The sequence below is a fragment of the Artemia franciscana genome, chromosome 9 (genome assembly GCF_032884065.1).
Source record: "Artemia franciscana chromosome 9, ASM3288406v1, whole genome shotgun sequence".
Taxonomy (NCBI): Eukaryota; Metazoa; Arthropoda; class Branchiopoda; order Anostraca; family Artemiidae; genus Artemia; species Artemia franciscana.
The window spans coordinates 5,580,871-5,598,221 of NC_088871.1; the positions used below are offsets into that span (position 1 = coordinate 5,580,871).

The 17,351-nt window shown below is 37.1% G+C and overlaps 1 protein-coding gene across 2 annotated transcripts in view; it reads left to right on the plus strand.

Moving 5' to 3' along the window:
- LOC136030926 (uncharacterized) overlaps positions 1–17,351 on the plus strand; it is a 73,175-nt gene that overhangs the window by 32,943 nt on the left and 22,881 nt on the right. For both annotated transcript variants that reach the window (XM_065710034.1, XM_065710033.1), the window contains exons 3-5: positions 7,644–7,758; positions 14,402–14,569; positions 17,202–17,276. In XM_065710034.1, coding sequence (XP_065566106.1) covers positions 7,644–7,758; positions 14,402–14,569; positions 17,202–17,276 — 358 coding nt within the window. The remainder of the gene's footprint in view (positions 1–7,643; positions 7,759–14,401; positions 14,570–17,201; positions 17,277–17,351) is intronic.

Genomic DNA, 17,351 nt, shown 5'->3' on the forward strand with positions numbered 1-17,351 from the left:
ATCTTTTGCCTGATTCCGTGGGCTTTGTTCTTTACTTGGTGCTTCCATAGTTTCCGGATCCCAACTTTTGCCCCCTCTCCCGATTCCACAGACCTTATTCCACTAATTCCAATCAAGGCCCCCCCAGTTCTAGGATTGTTTATACGGCCGACCCCGAGGTAATATATGGCTGGTCATCGACACTAGCTAGTTTATTGTTTGGTTTTGAACAGTATTATTTGCACATTGGAAGGATAAACACTTGCACCTTATTTTAAAAGGTGAAAATGAAATATTTCAGGAAAGCACGCGTACATGAAAAATTTAGCGTAGCATTGAATGCTGACAAAGAAAAATATTTGAACTATGAAACAAGCATTAATGGGGATCTTACTGGAAAGGTATGCGTGCGTTGTCATGACAGTGACGTGCTAAATTCCTTTGGAATAACAAAAGTATTCAACATTAGTGGTAGTGATGGAAAGGGCAGAGTAACGTTTCCAGAGATAATAACACGCAAAGACAATCGCAAAGACAATGCGAACCTAAGACTTTTAGTTGATGACGAAGGCCAACGTCTTGCTATTACTGCTGGTAGCATATCATCTGTTGATAGATCATATCACCGTTCTTCTGGTATTAGCATTCAAAAGAAGACAAGAAGAAGACAAGCCTACTCCAGAACCAATGCCATTTGCCAAACCTTATCTATGTGCTAAAACTGCAATATATTTAAAAAATGATGTCGCAATAGACAGTGAAACCATATTAAAATGAATAGATGAAAAACAAAGCACCGGCAAACGTTACTAGTACCATCGATGATTTACCAACAGATGCACTCATTTAAAAGAACAATAATGATGGTGAAATGTATGCCAAGGCTGTTCAAAGCTGTGCATGATCCAAAATGGAAAAAGTTATAGTTCAAGAGAAAACATAATAAAGTATTTTATGGAATGAATTTAAAACATTCATTTTTATGAGTATATTCCACATATCATTATTTCAATAGGATTATTTTATCACATTACTTTGTTATGTTACCATTATCTTTAGGGTACATTAGCAACTCCAACATTTACAATGTTTATTCAAAAGTTGGAGGTGCAAGGAGAGTCTTAGGTAGGCTAAAAGGGGTTTTGTCGGAGTCTGAGAAATACAAGCAGGATTTTTCGAAATGTCCACACACAGAGATTGGTAAAGGGACGTTTGGAGATATACAGAGACGGAGAAAAAGAAATACACACAAAAACACACAAATTCAGATACACGGGCACACACATACAAGCAAATAGGAGGTCAGACATATACGCACACAGAGAGAGAGAGGGAGAGAGAGAGAGAGAAAGAGAGAAGAGAGAGAGAGACTTTTTGTGAGAGAGAGAAAGAGAGAGAGGGAGAGAGACGCACACACAAGCACACGACGTCAGACACACAGGCACACAGAGACAGGCAAACAGACGGTCATACACACAAGCACAAAGAGGGACAATTACACAAACATACCACCACATACACACACAAAGTCACACACACAGGCATACATACAGACGCAGAAAAAGGACAGATGCACGCAGATATATACAGAGCACAAGCACACAGAGTCTGACACACAAACACTGACGCAGAAAAAATAGGTGCTCAGACACAAAAGCACAGAGAAAGGCAAGAAAAGACACACACAGATTCAGACACACAGACATGTAAACAGACGCAGAGACAGGCAAACAAACACACAGACCCACATATACAGAGAGGGACAAAATACACACACACAAACATACAAAGTCAGGCGTGCAAACAGAGTCAGAGACAGCAAAAACAAAGTCGGAGATCCAATCACGGAAAGAGAGAGAGACAAAACACACACAAATGAAACATAATCAGGCACACAAACACATACACAAAGACAGACACAGAGACTGACAAACATACAGTCGGACACACAGGCATGGAGAGAGAGAGAGAAAGAGAGAGAAAAAAACATACACCAACTAAGTGTGACACACAAACATACGCAAATGTAGATAAAGAAAGAGAAAAACCCACAATTAGACACAGGAGCATGCAAAGACAGACACAGAATAAGACAAACACACAGAGGCACGGAGAGAGAGAGAGACAAAAACAGACACGAGAGTGAGAAAGAGAGAGAAAAACATACATAAACACAAGAGTTAGACACACAAACGTGCAAAAACAGACACAAAGACGGGCAAACACAAAGTCAGACATACAGGCACGGAGAGAGCAAAAGAGAGATTAAAACACACACAAATATACGGAGTCACACTCACAAAGGCAGAAACAGAGACCGGCAAACACAGGGTCAGACACACAGGCACGGAGAGGGAGAGAGACAGATAGAGAAAGAGAAAGTCAAAACACACTGTGTGACTCTGTGCATTTGTGTGTGTTTTTTGTGAGGTGTTAAAGAAATTTAACACCTCATTGTCATGACAACGGAAGCATACACTTCCAATAAGAATACCCATTAATGCTTGTTTCAAAGTTTAACTATTTCTCTTTGTCGGCATTTAATGCTAGAATAACTTTATAATGACGGCATGCTTTCTTAAAATATTTCATTTTCACCTTTTAAAATAATATGTAAGTGTCTTTTTTTCTAATTTACAAATAAGACTGTTCAAAACCTACAATAAACTAGATGGTGTCGACGACCTGCCGTAGATTACCATGGGGGCAGCTGTATCAGAAATCCTGTAACTTTCGGAACTCAGATCGGAATTGGTGGAATTGGAACTGTGAGATTTGTCAGGCAAAAGGAGGGGATCTGGAACTGATGAAATCGATCAGTAAAAAACAAAGCACACTGAATCAAAAAACAGAGTCTCTCAAACTTTATAAAGCTCTTTTAAAAGATAGAAGAAATGTTTATTTAATTAAAAATATTTGTTTTTTAACGAGTGCCAATAAACAAGAAACCCCCCACAGAATCAGGCAACAGAGTGTCTCAAACTTCAAATAGCTCTTTTAAAACGAAGAGTTATTTATTTAACAAAAATCTTCGTTTCTTAATGAGAGCCAAGTAAAAAGAAGAAACACACGGAATCAGGCAACAGAGTCTCTTAAACCACGTAAGGCTCTTTTAAGAGATAAAAGAACTTTTTATTTTACAAGAAAATCCTCATTTTTCAATAAGCACAAGTATAAAAAAATTATCAAGGAATCAGGCAACAGAGTCTCTCTAATCGCGTAAAGCTCTTTTTAAAGATACAAGAATTATTTATTTAACAAAAATCTTCGCTTTTCAATAAGCACCAAGTAAAGAAAAAAGCCCACTGAATCAGGCAACAGTCTCTCTCAAAATCCGTAACTCTCTTTTAAGAGATACAAGAATTATTTATTTAACAGCCAAGAGCTCATATGGCACTTGTGACATGGTCGGAACCTAAAATTAGACTCGGTACTAGAGTTATCGATTTCATCGTCCTCGCATGTAAAGAAGTACCGAACTCGCCAATCCACTAGAAATCCCTCTAACTCCCCAGTCCGCCTATGTCAATCATGTATCTATAATTTTTACTTATTTTCGAAATCGCCAAAGTACTAGAAATCCCCCAACGCCCCAACAGAGAGTGAATCCGGTCCGGTTATGTCAATCACGTAACTAAAACATGTGCTTAACCTTCCCATCAAGTTTCATCCCGATCTCTCCACTCTAAGAGCTTACCAAGATTTCCGACTTCTAAGATTTACGTTTCCCTCCTCCATCCCCTTATATCCCCAGATCTGATCCGAATTGAACATGGAGCATCTGAGACATGAGGTATTTCTATATGTCAAGTTTCATTAAATCCGATCATCCATTTGTAGGATAAACCTACCTCCATTTTCACGATTCCGACTTCAGTCCTCTCCCCAGATTGTCGAATTGGGGTAAGGACCGTTATCAAGTCAATTTGTGCAGGTTCCTAACACGCCTACCAACTTTCATCGTCCTAGAACGTCAAGAAGCACTGAACTCGCCAAAGCACCGGAAATCCCCCCCACCGTGATTCCCCCAAAGAGAGCAGATACAGTCTAGTCATTTCAATTGCGTATCTAGGACTTGTGCTTATACTTCTCACCAAGTTTCATCCCGATCTCTCCACTCTAAGCGTTTTCAAGACTTCCAGTTTTCCCCTTCAACCCCCCCCCAATATCACCAGGTCCAGTTGGGATTTATAAGAAGAGCTCTGAGACACGAGATCCTACTAAATATGGAATTTTGTTAAGATCTGATCACCTGTTTGTAAGTTAAAATTTCCTCATTTTTTCTAATTTTTCCGAATTAACCGAATTTATCCCCACCCCCAACTTCTTCAAAGAGAGCGGATCCGGTCCGATTATGTCAATCACACATCTAGGGCTTATGCGTATTCTTTCCACCAATTTTCATCCCAATCTCTCCCCTCTAAGCGTTTTCCAAGATTTCCGGTCTCCCCCCCACCTCACGCAATGTCAATGGATCCGGTCACAATTTAAAATAAAATCTCTGAGACACGAGGTCCTTCTAAAATTAAATTTCATTAAGATCCGATCACTTGTTCATAAGTTAAAAATAACTCATTTTTTCTAATTTTTCCGAATTAAATTCCCCCCTTCCAACTTTCCCATAGAGAGCGGATCCGTTCTGGTTATGTCAATCACGTATCTAGGACTTGTGGTTATTCTTCCCACCAAGTTTCATCCCCATCTCTCCACTCTAAGTGTTTTCCAGGATTTTCGGTTTCCCCCTCCAACTCCCCCAATGTCTTTGGGTCCGGTCGGGATTCAAAATAAGAGTTCTGAGATTTGAGGTTCTTCTAAATATCAAATTTCATTAAGATCCAGTCACGCATTCGTAAGTTAAAAATATCTCATTTTTTCTATTTTTTCCAAAGTACCGAATTATGGCCCCTCCAATTTCCCCAAAGAGAGCAGATCCAATCTGATTATGTCAATCACGTATCTAGGACTTCTGCTTATTCTTCCCACCAAGTCTCATCCCGATCCCTCCACTCTCAGCGTTTTCCGAGATTTCCAGTCCCCCCTCGAACTCCCCCAATGTCACCAGATCCGGTCGGGATTTAAAATATTAGGTCTGAGTAATGAGGTTCTTCCAAAAATCAAAGTTCATTATAAGATCCGATTACCCATTTTAAGTTAAAGATGCCTCATTTTTTCTAATTTTTCAAAATTAAACCCCCTCCCCTTAACTCCCCCAGAGAGATCAGATCTGTTCTGGCTGTGTTAACTACGTATCTAGGATTTGTGCTTATTCTTTTCATCAAGTTTTATCTCGATACTTCCACTCTAAGCGTTTTCCAGAAATTTCCGGTTCCCCCTCCAACTCCCTCCAATCTCATCAGATCTGATCAAAATTTAGAATAGGAGCTCTGAGACACAAAATCCTTCCATATTACTAATTTCATTAAAATCTGATTACCCTTTCTTAGGTTAAAAGTGCCTCATTTTTTCAAATTTTTCCGAATTAACCGTCCCTCCACTCCCCCCAAGATGGCCGCAACGGAGAAAGAAATATTTTTAATTTAATATGCTATGGTCCCTTATACGCCTGCCAACTTTCATCGTCTTGGCTTATCTGGTAGCGCCCAAACTAGCAAACACCGGGACTGACAGAGAGACAGGAAGACAGACAGACAGATCGAAAGACAGACAGAAATTGTGATCGCTATATTTCACTTGGTAAATACCAAGTGGCATAAAAATATTATTTTTTTAATGAGCGCCAAGTGAAAAACCCACAAGGAATCACCCAACAGAGTATCTCAAATCCTGTAAAGCTCTTTTGAAATATACAAGAATTATTTATTTAACAAAAATCCTTCGCTTTTAATGAGCACCAAGTAAAAATACCACAAGAAATCAGGCAGTAGAATCTCTCAAGCCCCATAAAGCTCTTCTAAAAGATACAAGATTTATTTTATGAAAAAATTCGGTTCTTAATCCGCACCAAGTAAAGACTTTCATGTTCAAAAATCAAATAAAATATGCAATCAACGTTTCAAACTGTTTTTTTTCTCGAAACGGGGTGAAAGTACTATGATGTAACATTCACTCGTGTGTCAAATGTATTCCAATAATACCCTCTACACTTTATTTCAGTAATCGATTTTTCCCCTCCATGTGAATTATTTCCAAGGATAAGAAATACGCAATTCATAGCTCACGGACAACGGCAATAGGAAATCTTACCAATTCAAGCAAAAATCCTCACGCTATATGCGTTTTCAGGATTTTAGGATGGCTCCAAGGAACTCCCGGAAACAGTGACAGAGTTTGTATCGAATGTAGTTCCTGGAACATAATATTCTGAAAAATTTGGTGGTTCAGATGTCTAAGACGCCATTCCATTGGGGAAATTTCTGGTCTTACATTCGATTCCTAAAGTTGACAAACATCTCTGATGACGGATTATAAACGTCCTCTGACAAAAAATCTTGACAAAAATATTTTGAAGAAAAAATATCCTGAAACTAAGAAATCTTGAATAAAATAAAGTCTCAAAATGACCTTGTAAAAAATCTTGAAGAACAACAAAAAAAACACCTTTAAGAAAATGAAATCTTGAAGAAAAAACATCTCTTAAAATATTACGTAACATCTCACATGTGCACTGTCATTGCATAACACTCACGTTTGCCCGACTTGTTACATAACATCTACGTGTGCGCTATTACAACGTAACACTCACGTGTTCGGCGTGCTTGTGTAACATCTACATGAGCGCTGTCATTACGTAACATCCAAGTGCACCTTACAGATAAAAGTTGGGTTTCCAAACTTAACTAGCGAACCCCGAGCTCTAGAAAGTCACGCGAGATTAAGTCATCCTCAATAAATCTAACAATTCACGCGAGATTAAGTTCTCCTCAACGTAGGCAAACAGTCTTCTATTATATAACCTACAGTCCTTATTATCCAACAAAAGGTGTACTATAGCGTTACAAAACATAAAATGTACTATAGTATTATGTAAGCCCTAAGTGCGTATAATAATGTCCTGATGGATTGGTAACTCTAATAGTATGCTACCTATCTGGCCGTTTCAAGTACTGTTTCTTCACTAGTCACGATGTAAGATAGCTTATTGATTCCTGTTTGCAGCAAAATAGTTCCTGCCCTTATTTACGTGAGTGTAATTCATATTTAAGAGTAAATAGTTTAAGCAATAGCAGAGGATATGTACAGAATAAAATTTTAATTTTAAGCTGGCGTTCTACAAAACACACTGCGCTAATGTTGCTGATGTTTTGTATAAGTATAGCCAAGCAAATTACTTCATATTTTGGAGAAAGTACAATCACTTTTCGTAAATATCTCTTACCTCTTAGTGCAGATACAAATAATTTTCCTTGTTCTAGCAATCATACTCATGTTCTAAGACCCTTTTTTGGCTGTCTACCTCTTCATGGGTTGACTCCATTACCTCTCTTTTAGGGGGTAAAAATGCAGTTAAATGTGTCAAAGAAGAAAACGGTGAAACACCATCATTTAAATCCTAGAAAAAAAAATGAGAACTTCTAGTTGTACTTGCCCCCTTTCACTAGAAAAATCTCCTGGTGATGCTCCTGAAGTTTGTGAAATAAATTTTAAAGTATTCTTTTTGGAATCATAGCCAAATATTACATAATTACTTAAGTTTGATATTTCAGTGGTTGGATTGGTTCATATACTTCCGAAGTCCGAAAGAATGCTGGGATGCACAACCAACTTATTTGGCTTCTGAACTTACTTTTCTCATTATTGGAGTGTTGACCTTTGTTCATTGTAAGATTGTGTATTGTTTACTATAGTAATTACTAGACTAGATAGTATACTCAAAATCAAAACCGAAATCAAAGTGAACATATACTACTTATTTTAAAAATAAATGATTGCAACAATTTTAAATAAACACAATATATAGTTGGAGTGCAATGGAAACTTGCTTCGAAAATTTAAGATTTTTAAAAATTATTTGTTACATGTTATTTAGTGCCAGATTGTCATTAAAAATAATAAAAATCATCAACGAAATTCGTCTGTAGATTAGTCTACTGTATGCCAACCACTTCGTCAGCACGCTCTGAGTTTTCTTTTTATGGCCAAGGCCTCAAGTTTTGCTGATTTTATCGATTACAAAAACATTCGAAGCAACTATCTTACACCGTATATTATGAGGAACTTGAGTCTTTTCCATGATACGTATACCACTACTAAAAATTCATTATAGCATTTCCGCTTTGTACCTACTACTCGTTATGTGTATAGCGTTTCTGTTGGACATCTACTCGATTAAAAAGGTCGTGATCGGCAACACTGCGCAATCCTCAAACAGACCATTTTCTTCTTGTCTCCACAGCCACAAGACTCGCCCAAACAGTAGTAAAACAATTAACCTCTGCTCTGAAGCTGTTGTTCATTAAACTATTTTGTCAGATGGCAACTACTGTCAATTGCTTGTGTGTGTTTGTCACCATCAGTATCGACAAATTTGTATGGATTGTTTACTGTGTAGTGTTCATACCCTAATTTGTAGATCCGTTTATATGCTTGCAACTCTTTAATATTATATTTGTCCCTGATCAGATATGTTGCTTAGTCATGGTTACCTGTATTGGCATTCTTTTGCTTAATCTGCGAATAAGCAACTAGAAATATTTTTAAATAGTAGCATATGCATAAGGGAAAACATTTAGATTCTCTATCAATCTATTTCATTTTGTTGTTTACAATTTTGTTGCAGAACAATTTTACTATTCCCGTTTAAATGAGTTGTAACTCGGTTCAACTAATTTCAGAGGTGAAGTTTTAAATATTTTGGAAATTTTCAAGAGATAGAAATTGAAATCCTCTCTTGCACGTGGATCATGAAAAGAAAAATTAATATTTCTCTCAATTTTGAAAAGCTTTAGTAAATTTACTGTAGAAATAATTTCTAGCCAACCAAATAGCATATCAACCGAAAAATTATCAATATATTGTGTTGCTTCTTTAATTGGATTTACATGTACGAAGGTTTGTGCTCGACTAAAATTGTAAATGTTTTTAAAATAAATGTACTAGTGCCACTGAATAACAAAAAATTTCATAGAAGATCTTTCAACTGTAACAAACAGACCACTTCCTGTCGCTGCGTATTTGAATCAGAATGGTCAGGAAAGCTCGGAAGCCACTGATTTTCTATCCTAAAATGACTACTGAAACCATTTCACCATAGATGATTACACCTCATTTAAAGGCAGGGCCCAGGAAAGAAGTCACAAAAGAGAAGCAAGCCAAGAATATTGACCGACACTCCAAAAAAGGAATAAATTGAGAAACCGAAGATGAAAAAGAAAGAGTGATTCAGGTAGACCGGAAGAAGAAAGCAGCGAAACTGTTATTTCAGGCTAATTCAAAATCTGATTTTGACCCAGATAACGATTTTATGGTGAATAATAATGAACATTGTGACACAAATTTTGTTGGTTTGGCCGATTTGGAAGATCTTGAAATTTTTCAAAGAAATAAAATTTGTAAAGGCAATTTTGTTGTTGTACAGTTGGCTGGTAAAAGGAGTGTGAAACATTTCGTTCCCGAAGTAATAGACTTATAAGAGAGTCAGTTATAAATTAATTAACTAAAGAGAGTAGGTGATACAAATTCTTCTAAATTTGTAAGGACTGATCAACAGGAGTATCACATTGACCGATCAAACATTTTACTGAAACTTCCAGTTCTAGCGAAAACCTGTCAGACTGCTGGTCAAATGAAACATCTCCGTTTTGAAATTAATTTGTCAATATTTAATTTAGAGTAGTTGATACTTGCTAAGGAAAAAATGGTAAACGTGTTTATGTTTGTTTTGTACTTATTTATGTAATTCGTCAAAGACAAAACATATAGTGGTCAAACCTATGTGGTATTGTCAAAATCAACACACAAAGACAGACATAAGCAAACAGTCGCTCCAAACAGTGCACAGAGAGAGAGAAAAACAAAAACTTATAAAACATATAGAGTCATACACAAGCTCACAAGGCCAGACACAGAGACAAGCAAAACAGCCACTCAGACACATAAGCAAAGAGAAAAAAGTGAGACAAAATACCTACAAACACATATAGTTAGACACGCAAACACACCAAGACAGACACGGGAGCAGGCAAGTATACGCTCAAAGACACGGGTTAAGAAAAAGAGAGAGACGAATAAACTTCCACTTAGACATACAGGTAGAGAGAGAGAGAGAGAGAGAGAGAGAGAGAGAGAGAGAGAAGAGAGAGAGAGAGAGAGAAACAAATACAATCACACAGATTCAGATATACAAACAAATAAATACAGACACAAAAACAAGGAAATACCCACTCAGGCCCAGGCACAAAGAGAGAGACTGACAAGCGAACAGCCAGTCAGAAACACAAGCACGGAGAGATAGAGAGCCAAGCAAACAACCGCTCAGACGCATAGGAACACAGAAAGAGAGAGAGACAAGCGAACAACCGCTCAGACGCATATGAACACAGAGAGAGTGACAAAAAACGCTTAAAAACCTACAGACTCAGATACTCAAAGGCAGATAAGGAGACAAGCAAACATCTACACACACATGTAGACACACATCTCAGACACACAAGAAGAGAGAGAGAGAGGGGGGGGGAGAGAGAGAGACAAAAACCAAAGGGTCAGGCATACAAACTCACAATGACAGATACAGAGACAAGCAAACAGCTGTTTAGACACGCAGAGAGAGAGCAACATAACACCTACAAACACAGAGTCAGATATACGAACACATTAAGACAGATACGGTAATACCTTAAGACATCTCATATACATACACACAGAATCGGACACACGTACACACAACGAGACACAATCAAAGACCCGATGAGACACACAGGCACAGAGAATGAGAGAGACAAAAACACACATAAATACAAAGATTCAGACACACAAGCTCAGACACAGAAACATGCAAATACCTGCTAAGATGCACAGGCACATACAAAGAGAGAAGCAACCAGCCGCTCAGGCACAGAGAGAGAAAAAAAAAGACAAACAAACGTACAAACACACATAGTTAAACACAAAAACAAACAATAACAGAGAGAGAAACAAGCGAACCGCCAATCAGACACACTGAGACAGAGAGAGAGGGAGAGGGAGAGAGAAAGAGAGAAAGAGGAAAGAGAGAGAGAGAGACATTAACACCTAAAAACACAGTGTCAGACACACAAACACACATAGACAAACACGGAGACAAGCAAACATCTGCTCAGACACGGAGGGCAAAGAGAGAGAGAGAGAGAGAGAGAGAGAGAGGAGAGAGAGAGAGAGAGAGAGAGAGAGAGAGAGAGAGAGAGAGAGAGAGAGAGAGAGAGAGAGAGAGAGAGAGAGAGACGAGAGACGAGAGACAGAGAGAGAAGAGAGAGACAAAAACACATACAAACCCACAGAGTCAGGACATACAAACATACAAAGACAGCAAAGGAATATGCAGAAAACCTGCTCAGACACACAGGTACGGTGACAAAGACCCGCCAACAGGCAGTCAGACACACAGGAACAGATAGAAAAAACCCAAGCAAACCCCTACAAACACACAGAGTCAAACACACAGAGAAAGGCAGAGAGACAAGCAAACAGCCACTCAGACATATAGACACAGTGAGAGAGAAAGACTACAACACATAAAAACGCATAGATTCAGACGCACAAACACACAAAGACAGACATTGGGACAAGTAAACACCCACTCAGAAAAATAGGTACAAAAAGAGAGAGACAAAACACTACAAACACACAGAAAGATCCACAAACACACAAAGACAGAAAAAGAGATAGAAAAAACACAAACAAACAAACATATTATTTATGTTTCAGGAGCGGTTGTTTCAGGGACCATGAAACAACCGCTCAGACGCAAAAATACAGAGAGAAAGAAAGAGAGAGAGAGAGAGAGAGAGAGAGAGAGAGAGAGAGAGAGAGAGAGAGAAAAACATAAACACAAACACGAGCTAACTACTTTTAAGTTAGGTTTGTTTAGGCTAGGTTAGCGTTGCTGGCCACGCTAATCCAGCCTTATCAACCTAACTTAAAAGTAGTTAACTTAATGTAACCTTTCCTCACGCTCGTATGTCCTTTTTGTTTTTGTACGTCTGCCTCTGTATATTTGTATGTGCTTTTGTTTCTCTCACTCCTTGTGCTTGTGTGTCTTAACGGGTGTTTGCTTATTTCTCTTTCTCTTCGTGCCTATGTTCATAGGCACATATATATGATCGGGTGTTTGCTTATTTCGCTCTCCGTCGGTCTTTGTGTGTTTATGTTCTGACTCTATGTATTTGTAGGTGTTTTTGTCTCTCTCTTTGTGGCTGTCTTTGTGTGTTTGTGCGTCTGATTCCGTGTGTTTGTAGGAGTTTTGTCTCTCTCTCTCTCTCTCTCTCTCTCTCTCTCTCTCTCTCTCTTTCTCTCTCTCTCTCTCTCTCTCTCTCTCTCTCTCTCTCTCTCTCTCTCTCTCTCTCTCTCTTTCTCTCTCTGTGCCTGTGTGTCTGAGTGGCTATTTGCTTCTCTCTCTCTCTCTCTCTTTCTCTCTCTCTCTCTCTCTCTCTCTCTCTCTCTCTCTCTCTCTCTCTCTCTCTCTCTCTCTCTGTCTCTCTCTCTCTCTCTCTCTCTCTCTCTCTCTCTCTCTCTCTCTCTCTCTCTCTCTCTCTCTCTCTCTCTCTCTCTCTCTCTCTCTCTCTCTCTCTGTGTGTCTGATTTGGTGTTTGCTTGTTTTTGTGTCTGTCTTTGTGAGTTTGTGTGTCTGACTGTGGGTATTTTTATGAGTTTATGTCTCTCTCTCTCTGTCTTTGCCTTAGTGTAAGAGCGACTGTTAGCTGGTATTTCTGTCTGTATCTGAGTGTTTTGCATGTTGATTTTGATAACACCACGTGAGGTTTCGATAATGCAGTTGAGGATTCTTGTTATTTCAGGTGAAAATTTGCACAATGTATTGCAAGATGTCTGATAATATTAAACAGATGCAATTGTTTTATCCTCACAATCTATAAAAAAATACTCGTTGTAAACATACAATATAGGTAGTGTCAACCCAAAAACTAAGCATGAAAATGCAGCATAAAACTAAAGAAAAAACCCTGCCATAGAGTGACACGAACGCAGCCGTATAATAAAATCCAAAGTCCCAAAAATTCTTAATCCAAAAAATTCTGAGCCCCAAATCTGTAAGTTCCGAAAAATTCTAAGTCCAAAAATATTCTATGTCTAAAAAATTCATAAGTTACAAAAATTTTTGAAGTCCAAAAAAGGGTGCAAGATGTCGGGATAGGGGTATTGAGGGTCCTTTGGAGATTGGACCTAGATGGCCATGAGTTATATTTAAAAAATTCCATAGCAATAGATTCATTGGGAAACGTAAGTTCGCCGGTTTATTTTACCCAGGCGCGTGTGATAAGTAAAAAAGGTTAGCATATTTCTCGATTCTTGATTCATTTAAATTCTGGTCGTATTATCAAAAGTTTCCGATTTACTTTACTCAAGCGCGTGATATAAGACTAGTGTCATTCAACCCAAATCAAAAATTTATTCATTTAATTGTCATGTTCTGAATATGTAATATGCTCATGTAAGTAGGTAATTAGGTTTATGGTGTGTGCAAATGCGGTTTAGGGTATATTCTGTAGAGCCTCAGGCGTAGAGTGTAGACATAGAGACCCACCACTACTAGCACTCTGCTTTAATATTCCAAGGGAAAAAGCAACTGACACGCAAGGAACATTTTTACCAAAAATATAAGACGTTTATATAGCATGATTAGTCGGATAAACAGCAGTTTCTTTAAATTTTACATGAAACAATTTCAAATTTTACGTGCAAGAGAAAAAAAGTTTTTTTGTGTCATTGGCTTTCACTTTAATGTTTAAAAGAAACAGAGACAGTTATCTTAAAAACTATATTAGAATAAACGTCAAATGTCAATTTTATTTTGGAACTGTAGTGTATTTTTCTAACAAGAAAATAAATAGGGAATCTTAAGACAATATGCTAGAGAGCTAAATCCTTGAGCAAGAAACCAAAAGAATTAACCAATAATCGCCTTAACTTATGAGACAGGATAAAAAAAAAAAACAATTTCAGCGTAAAATGATGAAAAGGTAAGAATTAATGGAAATCCATCTCCTTACAAAGATTTGACTGTGTTGGTTGAGTGTGTCAGTTTCCAAAATAAATTTTCATAAAGTTTCTAATTTTCAAGAGTCTCTCCTAAAACTGCCGTCAATAATAAAGCCTTTTTCGCTAACTTTGTTGTTTTGTTCTTTGTTTTTGTTTACTAGTTAACTATACTGCTCTATTTATCTTTAATAAATACAATACTTGAAATAACTATGAACACTAGGATGAATAGATTATTCAACTAGTTTAAAAATATATACATATTTTCTCCAAGCACAAAGAGTCGGTGGAAGATGGAAATGGCTGTGGCTCGCAACAATAATTCATGGAATTGTTGTTGAATGCGCCGCATATTGGTTACCAGATATAGACAACTTTTGGCATTCTTTGACCATGGTAACTCTTCTTGGAAGAAGACTGCCGATACATATTATGTTTCTCTGTAAGTCATTTTTTTGAATTACCATTTTACTTTGAATCTTTGGAAAAATTCTAGATGACAGGGTTTTTACTACCCCCGAAAACAGTTGAACTATGAAAATAAACCTTTTAAGAATAAATTCAGAGTCTGAATTGTGCCCTTGGGAAGTATTTTTCATATTCTTATATCTTCTTTTTACTTACTCTTAAGATATACCCGTCATAAATTTGGACAGAAAATATAGATTCAAGGTTTTTTTCTTAGTTTTGGCTTCAGTTCAATTTTCTTTTGCTACAGGTTCTCAAAACACAGTTCCAATAATATGAGCATAATTTCAGCTATGTTAGAATTTTATAAGAAAATTTACCCATACTTTTTGAAAAATTTCGTAAACCTTACAAATTAGGATTTAGCAAAGTCATGAGGCTCAAAAAGACATTTCTGGCTCTCATTTATGCTCTAGATCCATTCCTGAAAATTTCACTTTATAACAGAAAACTAGTCAGAAGTGATAAAAATTTAATGCCATATGGAGGACGAAGAGGCAGAATTAAATGCTTCAAAGAGCTACTGGGGCGTCATTCAGGCTCTGGTCAAATTCTTGATAGTTTCATTCACCTAGCTTTGAGATGGCGAAAAATACCCATAATCTAGAATTTTGTCTAATCTCAGATACTATTTAAAATTAAGTTTCAACTCGGGATTTACACCCAACTTTGCAGAATAGAGATGATAATAGAACCTTTTGACTCTTTGCATCCCCTATGTTCGCCCTTATAGAGTCTCTGAAATATGCGAAATTTGCCTGCCTTTTTGGTAAATATTTTAATTTAGGTTTATATCCTTGTTAATTATTTTCCACCCTAATTTCATCCTTCGAAAAAATCAAACCTCAAAAGATGTTTTAGTGTGTATAATTTTATTTTTACAGTATACTTTTAAAGCACTTTAATTTTTTGTTAATATTTTTTTAATAATGCCCTCTATATTTGTTTTTATTTTAGTTATCGAAAATCGTAGAAATGTTTTTTTTTTGCATTAAAAAGTAGTATTCTTGTGAAAACATGCCAAAGAATTCCTTCAAAACTTATAGAACTTTGCTATGACACAAATTTGGTGGCACAAGAGATCATAGAGGGAAAGAAATAATTGACACAGTGAGCTTTAAATCGAGGAAAATGGTCTATATATTACCGGAGATCACATCTTGAAATAAAAATTTTATATCAACATTTTTATTTCAAGGTCTGATCTCTGGCTGAGCTTAACCTATGTAAGCAAACATATATAACAGCAAGTATGTATGACGGAACTAGACCCTTAAGGTCCAAACCGGCGGAGATGATCTCCGTTTTGTGGCCCTTCAGCCAGGAAGAGCCATGGGGGGTTGGAGGCCAGCCATCCTAAGCTTTCGCATACCCTTCCTACTTAAATCCCCAAGATTTCTCCAGGTACCCATTTCTCTGGCTGAGCTAACTGGATCATGCCCCTAACCCCCGTCCCAAAAAAAATAACTGGCCAAGCCAGGGGTTGAATCCTGTGCCCATAGGACAAAGGATTCACAACCCAGCACGCCAACAACTTAGCTAGGATGAAGAGAGAAAACAAACATACTCCTAGCTACTCAGTTAGGAGACAGAGAGAGAGAGAAAACCAATGTACAGAGAGGACTAATTTCATAGGATATTTTAGAAGGAAATTATAATTATCTATCATCTTTCGGAAAGATGCTAATCTATATTTGCCGTTCTTTTTATCTTTATTTCTAATAATAGTCGAAGGATCGAATGAAAAATTAAAGAGAAAAAAAGGAAAAAATTTAGAGATATTTGACGTTTCGCATGCATTCCCTCTATTATGTTTGCATACCACCGTATGAGAATTAGGGAGAAGAAACCGCAATATAACAGATCACTATGGCATGTTCTTACAGAACTTATTATTTCTACTTCCTCTATGATCAAATTCTGCAACTTTAACCTTGGGCACTATCTATTTTGTTTTACTGAGAAGTTCTGTATAGTCATTTTTAACCTAATTTGCTTTAATTTATTACGGCTTTTAGAATTTCTTCCTTCTATGTTTGTTTTCTTCTTTTTTGTATTGTAATCTAATTGCTCTCACTTGGTTAGTGTGAATCTCCCCTGTTTCTCCATATCCTCATTTTTCTTTCAATCTGCGTTTACTCTCCCCCCCCCCTCTCTCTCTCTCTCTTTCTCTTTCCCTCTAATATATCCCCACATTTTCCCAATTTTTCCCTCTCTCCCTCTAACTCTTATGTTTTTACTTAATGGAATGGGTTTTTTCCCAATCTCGTTTCAACTTTTTCTTCCAGAGAACTAATAATGAGGAGTAGATTCAAACAGGCATTCAAGTAATAAAATGTATAAAATAATTGATTCTTAAAACTCTTACTAGATATGAAGAGAAAATGAAACTTTTGTATGTTTATTTTTTATTATAAAGAAACGAAATATTCTTTTCAGACGTGGCCTTCACAAGAAAAACACAGAATCAATAAAGGCTTAGTTTTTAAAAAAGCAAAGAGTGATTAAACTTAAGACAACCGAAAATTAGCCTTTAGGAGGATTATCAACCCTTATTATTTGAATTATGTCTATTTCACTCATTTCAATTATATTTTTAATTTCAGATCCGACTTTCATCTATAATGCATCTTGCGCAGTCGCAAGGCTCAAGCTACCAAATTGGGCAGAACCATTTGCAGGTACTGTAATAATTGGTTTACCCTGGTTTACGCTTGTAAAAACAGACAAAGAAGCAAGAGTCACGTTCCCAACAC